General features: G+C 39.8%; 1 protein-coding gene across 1 annotated transcript in view; it reads left to right on the top strand.

The window, feature by feature from the left end:
* Positions 1 to 21445, top strand: part of CDH17 (cadherin 17) — a 78120-nt gene extending 56675 nt beyond the window's left edge. The window contains exons 13-18 of the mRNA XM_008001100.3: positions 3820 to 4064; positions 7016 to 7146; positions 9719 to 9958; positions 17644 to 17760; positions 17897 to 18010; positions 20265 to 21445. Of these exons, the coding sequence (XP_007999291.3) occupies positions 3820 to 4064; positions 7016 to 7146; positions 9719 to 9958; positions 17644 to 17760; positions 17897 to 18010; positions 20265 to 20365 (948 nt within the window). The 3' untranslated portion in view covers positions 20366 to 21445. The remainder of the gene's footprint in view (positions 1 to 3819; positions 4065 to 7015; positions 7147 to 9718; positions 9959 to 17643; positions 17761 to 17896; positions 18011 to 20264) is intronic.
* The last annotated feature ends 230 nt before the right edge of the window (positions 21446 to 21675 follow it).

Raw genomic sequence — 21675 nt, 5'->3', positions numbered from 1 at the left:
ACAGAACTGAGCCCTGGAACTCTGCAGGGTATAATCTGCTGGCCAGGCCAGATATCTATACTCCTGTTCACAATGACTAAGGGATACACTAACCAAACAGCATATCTTTTTTTCTGAGACAGGTGCAGTGCCACAGTCATAGCTCATTGCAGCCTCAACCTCCTAGGCTTGAGTAATCCTCCCACCTCAGCCTCCTGAGTAGCTGGGACCACAGGCATGTGCCACCACACCCAGCTAATTTTTTATTTTTGTAGAGATGGGGTCCCCTTATGTTGCCCAGGCTGGTCTTGAACTCCTGGGCGCAAGTGATCCACCTGCCTTAGCCTCCCAAAGTGCTGGGATTACAGGTGTTTGAGCCACTGCGCCTGGCCCAAAGTGCATATCTCAGACACCACTCATATCACCAAGAAAATTTATTTGTAAGATCACTTTGCTAATTAACAAACCTTCTAGTTCTGATTGAGATAGTGTTGGCTATCATAGCTACCTCTGGGATACAGATCTTGGATTAGGTTCTTTCAGATGCTAAGCAACAACCAACCCTGGACTGTGGATTCTTGATTAGGATACACTAAATATTAGCCAATTCCCCACTAGGATATAGAATAAAAATATAACAAAGGTATGTAGCCATACTATTTGTTATTGAAGTGTTTTATAGACTATATAATTTGGTTTTTTATGTTTGGCTTTGTCTTCTAAGTCCTTGCCTATTAAGCCATCAAGGGACTACCACTGTTCTGAACTACTGTGTTAATAATTTTAAAACATTTAAATTAAGTTTGTTAATCACAATTATATCATTAACAGTTCATCTGAATTACAAATGTGCTAATCACAGGTAAAATTCACCAAGGGACTCATACGTGGCAACTATAGTTTGTTTGCATAAACTCTCTTGCTTCTCCTACTGATTCTGAGGGAGGCAGAAATTCAGGCCCACAGCAAGGTACAGTCAGGCCTTCTGGTGATGGCAGAGCTGGGAACTTGACTCCACGTCTCCAGCTCCTCTCAGGATGTAATTTCTGTGAGTCCTGGTGTTGCCACTTACTAGCTTGTGGCCTTGACCAAATGATGTAACCTCTCAGGCCCCAGTTTTCCAATCTGTAAAAATGGGTAAAATGGTAGCACCTTTCTAGTAAGGATGTTGAAGAATTAAATGCAAAAGTACGTATATAGTTCCTAACACAGCATCCAGCAGGTTGCAAACTTAAACATGTGTCACACTTGATTCTAATTAATTAGAGCTAGGATTCTACCTGTGGACAGGTATGCTTTCCCCTAAGGCGGCCAAACTTGCCTAATTCAAGAGTCAAATGGTGCATACTGAGGACTGCAGCCTCAGTCTCTCAAGGGGAAAGCCTGGAAATGAATAATTTTGGCAAGTGCCCAAAGCGATCCTTCAGATTAAACAACTGTCAGAAATGCTCCCTGCTCTGTATTTACTGCTGCCCAAGCTCCAGCCTCTCATGTGGTTGGTTATCATGCTCTTGGGGCCAAATGTGTGTCATGAGCAGGAAAGCTATTTCTTTGAACCCTGCCTGGCTCAACAATAACTCTCCTGGGATCCTGTTTCTTGAAATTCAGGGTTCTGCCTTTTTTTAACTGGCAAATTTTGTCACTTCTCCACTATGGCTGATCCTTTTGAATTCTCAATTCACTAGCTATTTTTAACTAGCCCAAATGTCATCTGGAAAACTAATGTGCACACTTTGATCTCATCAGTGATCGCTAGTGAAAATGGTAAATATCCGAGTCTCAGCCCCTCTCCTTCAGCATTTTCTTTGCCTCCAAGTTGAATCTAAATCACTAGGTTTGACCTTTCAGGCAGTTGTGTGCACAAAAGGAATTGTGGTGTGAGCAGGTTTTTTCAGTTAACTTGAATATGTCTTGCCAGATGGGACTGAGGCCATTCCAAGAGGCAGTGCAGGTCTCTTGACTTGGTCTTGCAGTCATATCCCCATGTCATGAAAAACAATGCACATGGCCGGACAAGGCTTGTTCTTGGCTCAGCTCTGCTGATTACCATTTGCTAATGTAGCATCTTCCATTTATAATTTCTCCAGAAGAGTTGATGTTTCTCCAGGTGTGGAAGTTATGTGAATAGAATTCTCAATGGTAGGCTGCTGCTTTTCATTCGTTCTTCCATCCAGTGTTTAGGGAACACTGACACTGTCTTCTAGCTAGTCTTCCTGCCCCAGTGTGGATCACCTCGAATCCATTCCCCATGCAGCTGCTCCTGGAGTTATCTTTCTAAGACACAGATCTGACTTTGTTAGTCAAGGATGAAGTTCCAACACCTCAGCTCGCCATACAGTCTTCTCTTTCCACTTTCAGCCTTGCACGTTCTCTTCTGGTAATACAGGCTGCTTCTCATTTGCACATACAGTGTCTCATTTCTTTAAACCATTGCCTCTGGGACCAGTGATGGAATGAGGAAAAGCCAGGGAGGGTGCTTAGGACCTGCTTCGTGGTGAGGATGGATGCACGTGCTCTGCCTAAGCATAGGGACAGCTGTGCTGCCTGCCTGGGCCCGGACTTTGCTGAACTGGACAGGAACTGAGAACTGTGTCCTTTGTCCCCATCACAGGATTATTCTGGGAGCTGCTGCCTTCCTGCTTGGCCTACTAAGCTTTCATCTCAACTGGACAGTTCTGTCATCCCCTGAGACTGGGAGTGGGTCCTGTGAGTCAGAAACTCCAGCTTGCTCTGCCCACCTCCACTTCAGGGGGAGAAGCCCAAACTGAACCGTAGACCACATGTAGCAATCACGAGGCCGACGAGGGCCAGGCCCTGCAGACAGTGGGTGCTTATCACTATGAACAACCTCTTTTTTCACACTTAGTTGGCTTACATGATTTTCTCTTACATATTTGGACAAATTTCAATTGCTTTTTTCTATCTCAAATGACCCTGAGTCTTCACACACAGTTCCTACCCTTCCACGTGAAAAATCATGCCACAGCACTTAGGAACTAGAGAGTGAGTTGTGATGGTGTGTGTTGGTGCATGCATGGGGGAAAGGCTGAGGTGGGCGGGTCACTTGAGGTCAGGAATTTGAGACCAGCCTGGCCAACATGGCAGAACCCCCATCTCTACTAAAAATAAAAGGGTGAGTTTCCTCTATCTCGTGAGATGGTTTGCCCTTCTGTCATAGGATAACACAGCACAAAGTCCTCAACAGATACTGGTGCCATGTTCGTGGGCTTTCTAGCCTCTAGAACTGAGAGTCAGATAAACTTCTATTCCAGCCAGGCATGGTGGCTCATACCTGTAATCCTAGCACTTTGGGAGGCCAAGGCGGGCAGATCACTTGAGGTAAGGAATTTGAGACCAGCCTGGCCAACATGGTGAAACCTTGTCTCTATTAAAAATACAAAAATTAGCCGGTCATGGTGGTGGATGCCTGTAATCCCAGCCACTTGGGAGTCTGAGGCAGGAGAATCAATCACTTGAACAAACCCGGGAGGCGGAGCTTGCAGTGAGCCAAGATCGCACCACTGCACTAAAGGCTGGGTGACAGAGCATGAGGCTGCATCTCAAAAATAAAAAATAATTTTAAAAAATCATTGCCAAGACCAATGTCAGAGTTTTCTTCTATGTTTTCTTCTAGTGGTGCTACAGTTTTAGGTCTTATGTTTTGTCTATAATCTATTTTGAACTGATTTTCATACATGGTATAAGATAGTCTAATTTCATTCTCCTGCATGTGGATATCCAGTTTTCCCAATATCATATATTGAATATATGAGAGTTTAAGAAGCATAGGGAATGAATCTAATCACCCCAAAATTAATTTTCTCTCTTTCTCCTACACAGCCTCTTGATTTTGAAACAGCAGCTATTTCCAACATTGTGTTCAAAGCAGAAAATCCTGAGCCTCTAGTGTTTGGTGTGACGTACAATGCAAGTTCTTTTGCCAAGTTCACGCTTTTTGTGACAGATGTGAATGAAGCACCTGAATTTTCCCAATACGTATTCCAAGCGAAAGTCAGTGAGGATGTAGCTATAGGCACTAAAGTGGGCAATGTGACTGCCAAGGATCCAGAAGGTCTGGACATAAGGTAAAGGGCAACAGTGCTGGGCAGGCCTGGCTGCGTGGTCACCAAAGTCAGTGGGGAGGAGGAGGAGGAGCTGGCCTGCACTGACTCTAGGGTTGACCCTCACAGCACACCCAGCAATGATGAACTTGGCCTTGGTTTAGGAAGGTGTCAACACCTGGGGGCATTCCGAGGGATGGTGGTTCATCAATAAGCATCTAGTCTCAGACAAGTGGGAAGCAGTGTGAGGTTCCATTCCAGCCCATGAGCTTCAGGTCTCAGCTGAGAGCTGGATGGTTCAGGTGAGGTTTACCTCTGAGAGAGACAAGATGAACCAGGCCCTGTGTCTGAGCCAGTTATCTAGGCTGGGTTTAAGAAAGGGTTCCAGCCTTAAAGGTGTATTGGAGATGTAGAGAGACCAAAGCCCAACTGGACAGACCATGCTAACTTACAGGGCTGAGGGAGTCTTCTGGATGTAGGATACACAGGTTCCTTGGCTCCAAAGAGCACCCCTGGAGAAGCTGGTGCTCTGGCTGAGGTGGCTGAACAAAATGTATAAACATTTCCATCTTAGCAATTCCTTTTTTTCAGTTCAATAAGACCCACACAGATTTCCTTAAAAAGTACAAAGATGATTAATTTGCTTAAGAAATATGTTTGTATATATCTGTATAATATCTATAAAATCTTTAAGATCATGTAGTTAATAAGACTTGAACTCAGATCTTTCGCTGCTGTTGTACATTACACCTCCTGTCTATGGCATAATAAATATTTCAGCATGACTTAAATCATGCATGTGGCTATGAATGACAGACAATTCCTTAACTTTCTCTAAACATCTGGAGGGAGTCTTGCCTCCCGTTGAGCTGTCCTTCAGGCACTTGGATTCACTTCTAAGACCTTTATCTGATCATTGAGAAGCAAGGTTACCACCTACAGTTTTACTCTAACTACTTCTGTAGTTTTATAGAGAAGAAAGAACAGTAGGGGATATACTCTATGGTTTAGTGTAGATACTACTGAGTCAAAAATTATGAGGAGACACTATGTTTTTAATCTTTATACCATTTATTTCACAAAAGTTCCTACCTTCTTCACGAAAATACTATAAAAATCATTGGTCAAAGATGAGAATAAAAAGTTTATCAGTGGGAAAAATAAAGGCACGTAAGAAAATTACCGTGACGAAACAAGGAAAGGATACATATACAATTAAGTTGAGGTCAGGAAGAGGAGGTTAGCAAGGGAGACTGAGAAGAGGTGTTCTGTAAGGTACAGTTCCAGAAGACAAATGAAGGGAGTGTTTCAGGAGTAAGGAATAATCAATAGTTCAGACATGAGTAATAAGTCTGTTAAGAATTAAGGATGACTCCAGTGTTGCTCTGAGTAATTTAATTCTCCAGCTCCACAAACTTAAAATCAATTAGCACCCAGTGGATCTGAATCCAATCCTTCAGCAAATATTATAGATTCTTCTGTTGAAATATATTCAGAATCCACCTGCTTCTCCCTGCTTCCAGCCTACTCAAAGGCACCACTGTGTCTGTTCTGGATTCATCCTTACCCCTGCCATCCCCCACCCCACCCTGAATCCACTCACTGAATTGCAGTCAGTGACCTTTTAAAAGAGTAAATCAGATCATCTGACTCCTCTTTCAAAATGCTCCAAAGCATTCCATCTCTTTCAGGATGAAATCCGAAGTATAAAGGGTTTCATATTCATTACCCATATTTATAACCTAACACAGTGTTTGGCATATGGAATATACTTAAAAAAATACATTGTGGGAAATTAACACATCATAATTTTTAATCATTCTGTTATTCTTTGACATGTAGGTTGCTTCTAGTATTTTTGATTATAGAAAATGTTTTCAATAGATATATGCATGTAATTCTTTTTAAACTTTGATTGGTTTTTTTTTAGGTAGGATTTCCAGGAGTGGAATTATTTGCTCTAAAGACATGGACATCCTCATGACTATGATGTGTTGCTTTTTAAAGGACTGTACCATTGGTTTTCCTGTGGTTCTAGTCTTGTCTTGTCTCTCTCAACTTCCACACACCTACCAATGAGCTCTGTTGAAAACACAAATATGGCCAGGTCACCTTCTTGCTTAAATCATTGGCTGGCTGCCCCTTGCTTCTTATAATCTAGCTCTTCAAATCTCTGTGGCTTCTGCTTCCCATGTGTGCCCCAGCGCTGCTGAAATGCCTGACCCCACACTCACCATGCTGTTCCTTGGCCCTTGGTGCTTTAGCTCACACTTTTCCTTCTGCTTGAAGCGTCCTCTTCTTGCCTTTAACATCTTCAGAAAGACTTTGTTGATTCCTGTAAACTTGTCTTGGATTCCACAGGGCCCCCTCTGTTGTGTGAACCACATTTTATTGGAATTATCTGTTCATCTGTCTATCTTTTTCACTTGCCTAAGAGCCCTTTTTGTGACCTCCTCCCTTGGTCCACTGCCTGATCTTCCTCAGCACTCAATATATGTTTGTTGGATGAGGAATTCACTGCGTTACCAGGGTCTATGAGTATCCACCTATCTTGCCCAACGTTTCCACCACTGGGTGTTCAAATTTTCTAGATGGGTGGTTTGCTAAGATGTTTTAAAAGATACTTCTGGGTTACTTTAATTTGAATTCTTTGATTGCCAGAAAAGTTTAGCTACTTTCCCCAGAAGTTTTGAACTATACCCTTCCTAACACAAGCACAAACACCACGTTGTAAGGAAGAACAAATCGTTTTAAAGACAGATGAAATGCAAATAAAGCATTAATAATTTGAGATAATAGATCCTTTAAATGTTGTAAATAATATACAAATGCTGAGATTATCGTTATCAACATTATTTGTATATTATTTACAACATATTTAAAGGATGCAGAAACATTTAGTTGATGCACGAACTAGCTTCACATTTTCATGCAAAGTAATGCGGGCTTTCTTTTGCTCTTGTCATTTGATGAAGCTATTCACTGAGAGGAGACACAAGAGGTTGGCTTAAAATTGACCACGTGACTGGTGAGATCTTTAGTGTGGCTCCATTGGACAGAGAAGCTGGAAGTCCATATCGGGTACAAGTGGTGGCCACTGAAGTAGGTAAGCACAAAAAAAAAAAAAAAAAAAAAAAAAAAAAAATGGAACATAGATTATCAGAAGATATTTGGGTTGAAATGGGAGGGAGGATAAGAAAACTGACAGAGCCAAAGCACCAGAATATCACATTAAAGTGGAAGGATGAGAAGGGTACAAAAGTATAAGGGAGTGCTCATATCTTCTTTTTTTTTTTTTTTTTGAGATGGAATCTTTCTCTGTCATCCAGGCTGGAGTGCAGTAGTGCAATCTCCACTCATTGCAACCTCCGCCTCCTGGGTTCAAGCAATTCTCCTGCCTCAGCCTTCCGAGTAGCTGGGGTTACAGGTGCCTGCCACTACGCCTGGCTAATTTTTGTATTTTTAGAAGAGACAGGGTTTCACTATGTTGGCCAGCCTGGTCTCAAACTTCTGACCTCAGTTGATCTGCCTGCCTCCGCCTCCCAAAGTTCTGGGATTACAGGCGTGAGCCACCATGCTGGGCCCCTTCATGGTTTTGTTAAAGGTGAAAAACACCTGTGCCCCCAGCAGGGCTGCTGCTCACTCTGTGGTTTCCTATAGGGGCTACGGCCTCTTCTAGAGGGTTCTGTGTCCCTGGCTGAACTACCTCCCTTCTTCCAATGTGGTTGGGCGTTTCTCCCAGGAGCTCTGAGTGGAGTCAAACCACTTACCTGTTCACCTAGACCACCACTTGCTCCTTCAACCTTAAATCGTAACTCTCATCCTTTTTGAAGCAGAAAATGTTTTATGAAATATTCTCTACTTTGATATGTGTCAGAATCCCCAGGGAGTTTGTTGAATATGGTCACTAGGAGTCCACCCCTGGAGATTCTGATTCTATAGGTTTGGGTGAACCAGGGTATCTGTGTTTTGACGAAATCAGGTGAACTTTTGAAAGGAAAGACTATTATACAGAAAAGCCCAGGATGTTTGAGCCATTTCTGTATAATCTTTGCATCCTATTTATTTCAGCTGTGGTGATATATATTGCCTGCTGGCTCCAGATGTGGAGTTCCAGAGAACTTTTTTAAATAAAAATAAACTCATAGGAATAGTATGTTTACCCAATAATAAGTCTGGCCACTAACACAGAGTTTCTTTGCATTTTAATGGAATTTTCAGACATACGAGTAGGAAATCTGTTGATCCAATGTTGATCAGGCTCTAATTAGCTAGTAAATGTATCTGCCAGGTTTGCCAAAAGAGAATTAAACAAATTACTCAATAAATATTTTTAGACCCCCCCCCACCCACCACAGCCCTGGAAAAAAAAAAAAAAAAAAAAAAAAAAAAACTTTCAAAATGTGAGGCCCAGGGTTGAGAGCTAAATGGAGAACAGACAGGAATCGTAAAAATGGCCCCTGCATGCAGAAAGATGAAGAAAAACAAAATTACTTCAGTCAAGGCAAACCAAAAAGGGTAGAATGCAGAACCGCGTGCCAGCTTGGGAAGGGTGTGTGTGAGCGGACAGGCCCTCTGCTTCTGTCTCTTGCTTGAGTGAAGCACATTCCACTATCGCATTGTATACATTGAACTCTTGATTTAAAAGCTCCCAGTGAAGCAGCAGGCAGGTTCTGGCTGAGCCTTTATGCTGTGCACACCCCTTTCTCATAGCATGGGGATCAGAACTTCACTCTGGATGTGTCCCAAGAGTTTCTCACATTCTAGAAGTTTCAGAAATCAAAACCAGGGTCCAAAACCCTGTTCCGTTTTTAGTTTTTGGCACTGACATGATATAAATAGATACAATGACTTCAAGAACACAGCGGCCTTTTCTCCTTTGGTTAAGTGTAGTCATGGACATAGACGATGTTGAGACGAAAAGCAAGAAAACAGGGTTTACTGGAAATGAAGCAGGAGCAAGAAAACATTACTGGAATCAAACAAGGTCAGAGTCAGAAGTTGTAGAAACAATGTCTGTGATTGGTGTCGGGGAGGACACGATAACAGTCAGTGTTTATGTTGCACTGACAGCCCCATAATGAGCACTTAGTGTAATAACTTACTCCTCATGCAACACTATAAGGTAGGTGCTATTCTTGACCACATATTATGAACGAGGAAACCAAAGCACTGAGAAATTAAGTAACTGCCCAAGATTACATAGCTACCTACCGGTTATGCTGCAGATCAAGTTTTTCACTCCTGTCATATACTACATAATGTCTGTGGAGACTTTTACTATTTTCCAGAACATTTACTCATATTTGGGATTCTCGCAAAGCTACACAGCTGAAGAAAATAAGCTTAGAAAACTCAAATAACATGCCTAAGACCTGGTGAGGAGCAAGTGAAGGTGTGAGTGCTGGAGTTAGACCTCTTGGATTGAAAACCTCTCTGCCTTGGGCAAGTTACACAACTTCTGAGCTCAGTTTTCAGAATTATTGTGAAGTAATAGATGTAAAATATTAGCACATAGATCTTAGTTATTATGATGATGGCCAATAAGACTTTTTCACCAGTAACAAAAGTAGCATCTCAGTGTACCTAACTGCTTGACTTTTAAAGAAAGGGAAACCTTTCTATTTAAGAGGAAAATGAGTGAGCTGATCCCATGTTTCAATCATTCAATTCCTTAGGGGGGTCTTCCTTGAGCTCTGTGTCACAGTTCCACCTGATCCTTACGGATGTGAATGACAACCCTCCCAGGCTGGCCAAGGACTACACGGACTTGTTCTTCTGCCATCCCCTCAGTGCACCTGGAAGTCTCATTTTCGAGGCTACTGATGATGATCAGCAGTTCTTTCGGGGTCCCCACTTTACATTTTCCATCGCCAGTGAAAGCCTACAGAACGACTGGCAAGTTTCCAAAATCAATGGTGAGTTATCAGAAATACATGGAAAAAAATACAGATGGATGATGAAAGTAGGTTTTATTTAACTTGGTGGGTTTGCAGTACTCAGCACAGAGCTTTCTCTCATGCTCCAGGAAGGAAGTTCATGCTTTGGAAGCTTGCCCAGGGAAGGACTCCAGAGGGGACAAAGCCCCAGGCTTTCAAGGGAGGAAAGATTATGACCACAAAGCATTCCCTTGGTGTAGATGAACAGTTGGATGACCTAAGCATCATTTGCAAAATTTTCAATGACAGATGGAAAGCAGATTTTATAGAAATTTTTAAAAACTTTGAGATTGAATATTATATATATATATTCAAAGTATACAATTTTATGAGAATTGATTTTGTGTACCACTGACGCCATCAACACGTTCAAGACAATGAACATTTCTATCACCCCCAGAACATTTCTATCACTGCTTCCCACCCATCCCCTCTCCCCAGGCAACCATCAATATGCTTTCCATTACTGTAGTTTTCATTTTCAATAAGTTTATCTGAATAGAATAGTATAGTATAGTATGTATACCTTTTTTGGTCTGGTTTCTTTCATCTCATTATTTTGAGATGTATCTGTGTTGTTACATGTAACAATACTTCATTCCTTTTTATTGAGGGGTAGTATTCCATTGAATGACTATACCTGTTCACCGGTTGATTGTAACTCCAACTTTTGCTATTACAAAGCTGCTGTGAGGATTTGTGAACAAATATTTTGTGTAGGGACATACATTTGCAGTTTTCTTGGTTAAATACTGAGGAGTAGAATGGCTGGGTCATATGGGAGGTATATGATTAAGTTGTGGAGCTCCATGTCTCTCCTTCTCCTTGCGCCTGAGAAGGACCTGTTGCCTGAGACACAATATTGAAATTAGGCCAATTAATAACCTTAGAATGGCATATAAGTGTTCAGGTGAAAGGAAGAGTCACACATCTGTCACTTTAAATCAAAAGCTAGACGTGGTTTAGCTTAGTGAGAAAGTTATGTTCATAGCCAAGAATGGCCAAAAACTAGGCCTCTTGCATGAAACGCTTAGCCAAGTTGTGAATGCAAAAGAAAAGTTATTGAAGGAAATTAAAAGTGAACCTACAGTGAACACACAACTAAAAATAATAATAATAAAAAAGCAAAATAGCCTTATTGCCATTAAGGCAGAAAGTTTGAGTAGTCTGGATAGAAGATTAAAACAGCAGCAACATTCCCTTAAACCAAAATCTAACCCAGAGCAAGGCCTTAACTCCTCACTTCTGTAAGGACTGAGAGAGGTGAGGAAACTGCAAAATAAAAGTTTGAAGCTAGCAGAGGTTGATTTATGATGTTTAAGGAAAAAAGCTATTTCCATAACAAAGTGCAAAGTGATGCAGCAAATTGAAGTGGAAGCAAGTAATCCAGAAGATCTGAGATCATTAATGAAACTGGCTACACTAAACAAGCCTTTCAATGTTGATGAAACAGCCTTCTTTTGGAAGACAATGCCATCTTTATCTTGGACATCCATAGCTAGAGAAGTAAATGCCTGGCTTCAAAGCCTCAAAGGACAGGCTGACTTTTATTAGGACTAATGCAACTGGTGACTTTAAGTTAAAGCCAACCCTAATTTAGCATTCCTAAAATACTAGGGCCCTTAAGAATTATGCTAAATCTACTTTGTCTGTGCTCTGTCAATGGAACAACAAAGCCCAGATGACAGCACATCTGTTTACAGCATAGTTTACTGAATATTTTAAGCACGCTGTTGAGACCTACTCTCTCCCAAAAAAGATTCCTCTCAACATATTACTGCTCATTGACAATGCACCTGGTTACTCAAGAGCTCTGGTGGAGATGTACAAGGAAATGAATGTTGTTTTCATGCCGCTAACACATCCATTCTGCAGGCCCCAGATCAAGGAGTAACTCTGATTTTCAAATTATTTAAGATATACATTTCATAAGGTTATAGCTGCTATTAGATAGTAATTCCTCTGATGGATCTGGGCAAAGTAAATTGAAAGCCTTCTGAAAGGCTTTTTTTCACCAGTCTAGATGTCATCAAGAACATTTGATTCTTGATGACATCTTAAAAAAGGTGATTCATGGGAAGAGGTTGAAATATACACATTAGTAGGAGTTTGGAAGAAATTGATTCCAGCCCTCATGGATGACTTTGAGGGGTTCAAGATTTCAGCAGAGGAGTCGCTGAAAATGTGGTGAAAAAAACAATAGAGCTAGAATTAGAAGCAGAACCTTGATGATGTGACTGAATTGCTGCAATCTCATGATCAAACTGGAATGAATGACAGTTGCTTCTTACAACTGAACAATGTGGGTTTTGTTTGCTTGTTTGAACAATGGAATCTGCTTCTGGTGAAGATGCCATGCACATTGTTGAAATAACAAGCAAGGATTTAGAATATTCCATAAACATAGTTGATAAAACAGTGGCAGTGTTTGAGAAGATTTACTCCAATTTTTGAGAGATGTTCTCTTGTGGGTAAAATGCCATCAGCCAGCATCACATGCTACAGAGAACTCTCTCATGAAAGGAAGTCAATAAGTGCAACAAACTTCATTGTTGTCTTATTTTCAGAAATTGCCACAGCCACCCCAGCCTTTAGCAACCACCAACATTGAGACAGGAAATGATTAGCAGCAAAAAGATTGACTCATTGAAGGGTCAGATAATCATTAGCATTTTTTGGCAACAAAGTACTTTTAAATTAAGGTATGGACATTAGGTTTTTTTTTTTTTTTTTTTTTTGGTATGATGCTATTAACAGTCCAGAGTATAATATAAGCTGTTATTTCAGTAGAAAAACAAAAAATTTGTGTGACTCGCTTCACTGAGCTATTTGCTTTATTGCAGTGATCTGGAACCAAACCCATAATATCGCTGAGATATTCTTGCATAGGGGGTGTGGTAAAGACCAAAGTTTATTGTTTTTAACATAGCTATCTAACTGTTCTAACACCATTTGTTAAAAACATCCTTTTTACATTGAATTATCTTAACAACTTTGGCAAAAATCAAGTGACCACCTATACATAAATCTAGTTCTGGATTTTTTTGTTTCATCAATCTGTTTCTATTTTTATACCAATAAAACATTGTCTCGATTACTGTAGCTGTATAAGGCTTGAAATCAGGTAGATTAATTTTTCTGATGTTCTTTTTCAAAATTCCTTCATTCTGTCTTGTTCATTTCTATATAAATTTTAGAATGTAGCCTGTTCCTTCCTGTTGAGATTGTGTTGAATCTATTGGCGAATCTGGAGGAGAACTGACATATTAACAAAATTAAGTCTTCCAACTCATGAACGTGGTATATGTCTCCATTTATTTAGCTCTTTAATTTCTTTCAGCAATGTGTTTGTTTTCAGTGTATAGTTCTTGCAAAATTTTCCCTAAGCATTTCAGATTTTTGATATTTTAAATATTTCTAGATATAGGAATATAATGATTTCTGTATACTGATCTGTATTCTACAGCCTTGCTGACCTTATTTTTTTAGATTTCATAGATTTTCTACACAGACAATCATGTTGTCTGTGAATACTGACTTTTTCCTTTTCAATCTGTATGCCTTTTATTACTGGCTGAAACCTTCAGTGAAATGTCAAATAGAGGTAGTAAGAGCAGAAATACTTGACTTGCTCATGATCTTAGGAAGAAAGCATTTAGCCTTTCACCATTAAGTAGACGTTAGCTGTAGGGTTTATTTTTGTAGGTGATCTTTATTAGGTTGAGGACTTTGACTTTTATTCCTATTTGGAGGTGGTTTTTTTTTTTTCTAAATTGGAAATGGATATTAAATTGTTCAAGTGCTTTTGCTCCATGTATTGACTATGTGGCTGATTTGATTTTTTGGGCCTATTAATTGATGAATTACATCAACTTTTGAATCTAAAATCACCTTCCTGGGATAACACCTACTTAGTGATGAAATATTACCATGTTTATGTATTGTTGGATTTGCTAAAACTTAATTTTTGCATCTATATTCATGAAGGATGTTGGTCTCTATATATATTTTGCCTTGTAGAATGAGGAAGCATTCCACCTGTTTATCTTCAATTATCTGGTCAAGTTTGCATAAAAGTGGTATTTCTTCTTAAAGCTTGAAATAATTTACCAGTAAGGCTATCTGAGCCTGGTATATTTTTAAGAAGTTTTAACTACAAATTCAATTTTATTTTATAGATGTACCTTTCAAATAATTCATCTATTTCATTAATCTAATTTATTGATATAGTTCATGATATTAATATCTGTAGAATACATAGTGATATCACCTCATTTTGATATTGGCAAATTATCTTTTTTTCCTGATAATCTGGCTAGAAGTTTATTTTATTGATATTTTCAAAGAACCAGCTTTTGGTTTCATTTTTTTCTGCTTTTGTTTTATATTTCACTGGCCAGATCTTTATTATTTCCTTTATTCTTCTTACATCATGTTTTTGTTCTGTTTTCATTAAGGTGGAAGCTGATGCCATTACTTTGAGATCTTTTTGTTAAATAGATAGGGCCTCGGTCACCTGGGCTGCAATGCAGTGGTGTGATCATGGCTTGCTGCAGCCTTGAACTCCTGGGCTCAGACGAGCTTCCTCCTTCAGCCTCCCGTGTAGGTGGGACTACAAGTATGAGCCACCACACTTGGCTAATTTTTTATTTTTAAATTTTTTGTAGAGATGGGGGTCACGGTATGTTGCTCAGGCTTGTCTCAAACTCCTGGGTTCAAGTGAGCCTCCCACCTCAGTCTCCCAAAATGCTGGGATTACAGGAGTGAACCACTATGCCTGGCCCACAAAATTTGATACATTGTGTTTTCCCTTTAGATTTTTTTTGTGATCATGTGTTATTTAGAAGTGTGCTATTTAGTTTCCAAATATCCTGGGAATATATCCTTTCTAACTTCAAAGGTATTTCACCACCTTTTTTTTTTTTTTTTTTTTTTTTTTTTTGAGACAGTCTTACTCTGTCACCCAGGCTGGAGTGCAGTGGCGCAATCTCAGCCTCCCAGGTTCAAGCGATTCTCGTGACTCAGTCTCCCTAGTAGCTGGGATTACAGGTTCACAGAGACAGGGTTTTTCCATGTTGGCCAGACTGGTCTCAAACCCCTGGCCTCAAGTAATCCACCTGCCCAGGCCTCCCAAAGTGTTGGGATTATAGGCATGAGCCACCAGGGGTGCCCTGCCCACTATGGTTCTTCCTTGTCCCATTGAATGTTTGTATTCTTTTTTCTCTGGGTGTTTTTAAGATATTCTCTTATTAGTTTTAAGTAATTTGATGCTTATATTGCCTTGGTGGTGTTTTATTCATTTTTCTTGTTCCTGAAGTTTGGTGATCATCTTGGATCTGAGGATTTGGAGTTTTCATCAAACATGGAAAAAATATTAGCCGTTGTCTTATCAAAAATGTTTTTCTCTGCACTATCTATTTTTCTTGGCTTTCAGGAATTTGATTACACATGTATTAGGCCACCTGAAGTTGTCTCAAAGCTTACTTTTTTTTCTGTTTCTTTTTGGATAGCTTTATTTCTGTATCTTCAAGTTTACTGTCCTTTTCTGCTACATTCAATGGCTATATTATAGCCATTAATCCAACCTAGTCTATTTTTATATCAAACTTTGTAGTTTTCTTCTATAAATTAACTCGTGTTTTTAAAATGTTCTGTATCTATCTACACTTCTTAGTCTTGTAGCTTCTTGAACATATAGAATATAATAACTGTTTCATTCATGTCTTTTCCCACAATTTATGTAATATGTGTAATTTCTGGATAGGTTCTGAAACTGGATCCTTTCCTTACTCCTTATACAAAAAGTAATTCAAGATGTATTAAAGACTTAAATGTTAGACTTAAAACCATAAAATCCCTAGAAAAAAACCTAGGCAATACCATTCAGAACATAGGCATGGGCAAGGACTTCATGATTAAAACACCAAAAGCAATTGCAACAAAAACCAAAATTGACAAATGGGATGTAATTAAAGAGCTTCTGCACAGCAAAAGAAACTACCATCAGAGTGAACAGGCAACATACAGAATGGAAAAACATTTTTGCAGTCTACTGTTCTGACAAAGGGCTAATACCCACAATCTACAAAGAACTCAAATTTACAAGAAAAAAATAACCCCATCAAAAAGTGGGCAAAGGATATGAACAGACACTTCTCAAAAGATGTTTATGCAGCCAGCAGACACATGAACATGATCATCACTGGTCATAGAGAAATGCAAATCAAAACCACAATGAGATACCATTTTGTGCCAGTTAGAATGGCGATCATTAAAAAGTCAGGAAATAACAGATGCAGGAGAGGATATGGAGAAATAGGAATGCTTTTACACGGTTGGTGGGAGTATAAATTAGTTCAAGCATTGTGGAAGACAGTGTGGTGATTCCTGAAGGATCTAGAACCAGAAATACCATTTGACCCAGCCATCCCATTACTGGGTATATACCCAAAGTATTATAAACCATGCTACTATAAAGACACATGCACACGTATGTTTTTTGCAGCACTATTCATAATAGTAAAGACTTGGAACCAACCCAAATGCCCCTCAATGATAGACTGGATTAAGAAAATATGGCATATATACACCACGGAATACTACGCAGCCATAAAAAAGGATGATCATGTCCTTTGCAGGGACATGGATGACGCTGGAAACCATCATTCTCAACAAACTATCACAAAGACTGAAAACCAAACACTGCATGTTCTCACTCATAGGTGGGAATTGAACAATGAGAACACTTGGTCAAAGGGTGGGGAACATCACATACTGGAGCCTGTCGGGGGGTGGGAAGCTGGGGGAGGGACAGCATTAGGAGAAATACCTAATGTAAATGACGAGTTGATGAGTACAGTAAATCAACATGACACGTGTATGCCTATGTATCAAACCTGCACACTGTGCACATGTACCCTAGAACTTAAAGTATTTAAACACACACACACACACACACACACACACAGGGTCAAACCTAAAAGATGACCCATGAATTTTTTTAAAAAATGGCTCTGAACTATAGTGCTGAAGTGCTATCTAGAGTTCCTAAGCACAGGAAGGCTGTGATGTGTGCCTTACAGAGAAAAATGGTGGTTTGGGTCACAGATTAAAAGTAATGACCAAAACTGCAATTATTTTTCACCAACCTAAACATGTGTGTTTGATAAGCTTTGTTCAGGAAGTTTTAGTGCTGTTAGATGTGAGTTAAATGTTAGAATGAACAATATATGTTAAATAAGATATCTTTAAACAGAAACACACAAAAAACCAAGGTTATATATTGATCAGTTAGGGAAAATGTGACTAGAAGCTCACAGGAAACTAACTCTGTCTTTCCTCTAGGAGCAATGGTTCAGCATTCATTAATTCAGTGTTTGGGGCAACTATAGAACATAAGTGCTACAAATGATAATTGACTGTATTTAGTATAAATTTCTACAGAGAAATCATGAATTAAGAACTTAAAGGATGCTTTAACTCTTTCTTACCTTATGGGAAGATACATGTGGAATGATGTGGATGATACTTTGGGCAGTTTAACTCGTATCCAGCCATGTTCCAGTCAACCTTAGTATGTGATACAAAATGAGCTCTATTCCTGCTAATCCAGGGTCTGAAGTTGTATTTTCACGTGTTTTTGTGTTTTTTTCCTGTCCTGGCAGGTACTCATGCCCGACTGTCTACCAGGCACACAGACTTTGAGGAGAGGGAATATGTTGTCTTGATCCGCATCAATGATGGGGGTCGGCCACCCTTGGAAAGCATTGTTTCTTTGCCAGGTAGATATTCTGCTATAGGCAACTCAGGCTAGTATCTGTCACCACGGGCCGTTTGAAGAGATTCTTGTCTTTGATATGGGATTCTGCAACTATTCACTTGAGAATTTATCCTACTAAATACTGTCCTGTTTTTCAGTTACATTCTGCAGTTGTGGGGAAGATGGTTGTTTCCGGCCAGCAGGTCACCAGTCTGGGATGCCCACTGTGGGCATGGCAGTTGGTATACTGCTGACCACTCTTCTGGTCATTGGTGAGTGTAATTTCTTAATTCAAAGAGTCATATCCTGGGCCTCAGAAATGTGAGCTTATCTCAGGGCCTGTCTTCCTGGATTGGTCTGGTGGCTGCTCAAATGGCAACCCAGGCAATAGCCGAGAAGGTAGATCACCAGCAAATTACATCAGACTTTCTTGGAGTTACAGCGTTAGTACCACCCTCTGTCTCTATTGCCTTATTAATTTAGAAATATAAGGGGATTTATGGTCATCAATTGTTATATATTATGCCTAGTTACAAAGCTTTTGTGATAAAGAGGGAAGAAATGCAGTAGTGGTACCATGTGTCAAGCACTGTGTTGATGTAGGGGAAACAGTGACATACACAGATCCTACACCAGAGTTTATGGTCTCACCTGCCATTATTGCTACAGGCTGAAGTTAGCCTTCCAGTGATGATGCTGAGATACCTGAAATGTATAGTGCAGAACTTCCCTATGCATAGAAACCTGATTCTTTATTACCCAGAATAACCCATTGCATCATGACCACAGCCTCTGCCATAGCCCCTGGCTTGGCTAGACAGTAGAATCCCCTGATCTAGCTGCTTTTTTCTTTTTTGCAAACAACTCAGTGCCTATTCCAAGTGTTTCCTTACCCAAAATGCTTGAGAGCATAAGTGTTTCAGATTTTGGATTTTTTCCAGATTTTTGAACATTTGCAAATACATGATGAGATATCTTGGGGATGGGACCCAAGTCTCAACACAAAATTCACATGATTCATAAACATTTTATACATATAGTCTGAAGGTATTTCATACAATATTTTACATAATACTGTGTATGAAACCAAGTTTTGCTTGCAACCTGTCACATGAGGTCAGGTATAGAATTTTCTGCTTGTGGCATCAAGTTGGTCCCCCAAAAGTTTCAGATTAGAGATTTTCAAATTAGGGATACTCAACCTATATATAGTAATTGCCCTCTTTCAACTGTTGTCCCCACCACAAGTTAAGCATTAGAAATAGATACTTCATTATTTCATGGGTACCTGAGTGAAGGGGTTTATGGTTTCATATCCTTTTTCTTTTAAAAGAAGGACTAGGATTATTCTAAGTATTATTGATTGTTCTCTTAGCATCTGGTCTTTTCTCCCATGATTGTGTCACACTGGACTCTGATTCATGCATCTAAAGGGGGTCTCACTTCTTTATGCCCTTCAGTCCAGACTCCCTATGGCATGGGAGGTCCTTCACATCATGGCCACTGCCCATCCTAATGTGTGCATGGTGATCATCATTCCTCCCTGAGAACCACCATCTGCTGCACACTTTTCATGGTAATTGCACTGGCTTTTTGAGGTCCCACTCACTTACATAAGGTCCCTTCTGCCTCTGTGCCTTTTCTTATTCTATTTGCCCTCCCACCTTGAAAGGGTTTTTGAATTTACACATCAGATAGCAATTTTCTTAACATATCAACTTAATTCCATAATCTTACCACAAGTTAAAGACTGCTTGAGTTTGGAAACATCCAGAAATAGAATAGGATTTTAAAGTTTCATTCCCTTATTCTTTTCAAGATAGGGTTGCAATTATAAGTTTCTGAGCATCCAGTCTTTTCTGCCATGATTCCTCCTATAAACTTACTAGCAGGTTAATTTCCTTAAAACAACTCCCTTCTTCATAGTGGACTCTGTTTGACAGTACACAATCAGTGCTGAGCTGCAAGTGTAATTTTGATGTATCAGGTAAGAGAAACCAAGAAGCTTGAGTAGTCTACCCAGGGTCCCACAACAACAGAGGCCGGATCCAAGAGGAAGGTGCCCAAAGAAATGCGATAGTTGGTATGGACACGATGAAAATCAGCTTCAGGGAGGTGAGCAGGTCAGAGAACAGCTCTCTGGTTGTGCTAATTGTATTGTTTTCTCTAGTAAAGGGGAAGAATAATCAATATTAAGTATATATAAAGTTCAGGAACTTTGTCAGGTGCTTATACACTCCATAGTGTGGGACATTATGTCCTATGTTCTTAGGGCAAGATCCAGCAAGTGCCAAGTCAGCTATGATTTGGAACTTGATACATACAACAGGATAAATGATAAGCTCATTTCTCTACAAAGGCCAATGACTAGAGTCCTTTATTCACTAGGACAGTGAAACTTTGTTGAACCACATACAAAAATGAAGTTGAGTCATTTTTTTCCTACCATGATACTACTTTATAACTGAATGTGACAGTACATTTTAAAAGATCTCATTTATTTGACCCTGGGTTTTTTTCTTTTAGGTATAATTTTAGCAGTTGTGTTTATCCGCATGAAGACAGATAAAGGCAAAGATAATGTTGAAAGTGCTCAAGCATCTGAAGTCAAACCTCTGAGAAGCTGAATTTGAAAAGGAATGTTTGAATTTATACAGCAAGTGCTATTTCAATAACGACCATCTCATCCTATTACTTTTCATCTAACATATGCATTATGCTTTTTTAAACAGATATTCCCTCTTGTCCTTTAATATTTACTAAATATTTCTTTTTTGAGATGGAGTCTTGCTCTGTCACCCAGACTGGAGTACAGTGGTGCGATCCTGGCTCACTGCAACCTCTGCCTCCTGGGTTCAAGTGATTCTCCTGCCTCAGCTTCCTGACTAGCTGGGATTAGAGGCACCTGCCACCACTCCCAGCTAATTTTTGTATTTTTAGTAGAGATGGGGTTTCACCATCTTGGCCAGGCTGGTCTTGAACTCCTGACCTCAAGTGATCTGCCTGCCTTGGTCTCCCAATACAGGTGTGAACCACTGTACTCACCTACTTAGATATTGTATGTGCTACATAGACATTAGAGATATTTTTCATTTTCCCATGACATTTTTTCCTCTCTGCAAATAGCTACTTGTGTTTTTCCCTTTTGGGGCAAGACAGACTCATTAAATATTCTGTACAATTTTTCTTTATCAAGGAGATATATCAGTTGTCTCCCATAGAACTTCCTGGATTCCATTTGTGTTTTTTTCTGATTCCATCCTATGTCCCCTTCATCCTTGTCTCCTTTGGTATTTCACTGAATTTCAAACATCTGTCAGAGAAGAAAAAAGTGAAGACTCAGGAAAAAGAAATAAATAAAAGAACAGCCTTTTCCCTTAGTATGAACAGAAATGCTTCTGTGTCATTAACTGTCTTTAACCAATGTGACATGTTGCTCTTTGGTTGAAATTCTTCAACTTGGAAATGACACAGACCCACAGAAGATGTTCAAACACAACCTACTCTGCAAACCTTGGTGCAGGAACCAGTCAGCTGGCCAGGTTTCCCCACTACCTGCCATGCATACATGCTGCGCATGTTTTCTTTATTTGTATGTTAATAAAGTTTTGGTTTTTATATATTTAACATGTGGAAGAAAACAAGCCATGAAAAGAGTGGTGACAAATCAAGAATAAACATTGGTTGTGGTCAGTTTTATTTGTTGATCTGCTGCTTCCTGTTTCCTTTTTATTTGTGGAGGGGAAGGACAGAATAACAATTGTTACTTTTTGTGTATAAAAATTGCCTCCCCAGCAGCCCCAGTCAGGGGCTTATAGATAAAACTCCCATCTCCCTGGACAGAGCACCTGGGGGAAGGGGCAGCTGTGGGCGCAGCTTCAGCAGACTTAAACATTCCTGTCTGCTGGCTCTGAAGAGCGCAGCTAATCTTGATAAG

The sequence above is a fragment of the Chlorocebus sabaeus genome, chromosome 8 (assembly GCF_047675955.1).
Source record: "Chlorocebus sabaeus isolate Y175 chromosome 8, mChlSab1.0.hap1, whole genome shotgun sequence".
NCBI lineage: Eukaryota > Metazoa > Chordata > Mammalia > Primates > Cercopithecidae > Chlorocebus > Chlorocebus sabaeus.
Note: the sequence above shows the minus strand (reverse complement) of the source record. Positions and strands in the feature narration are given on the sequence as shown.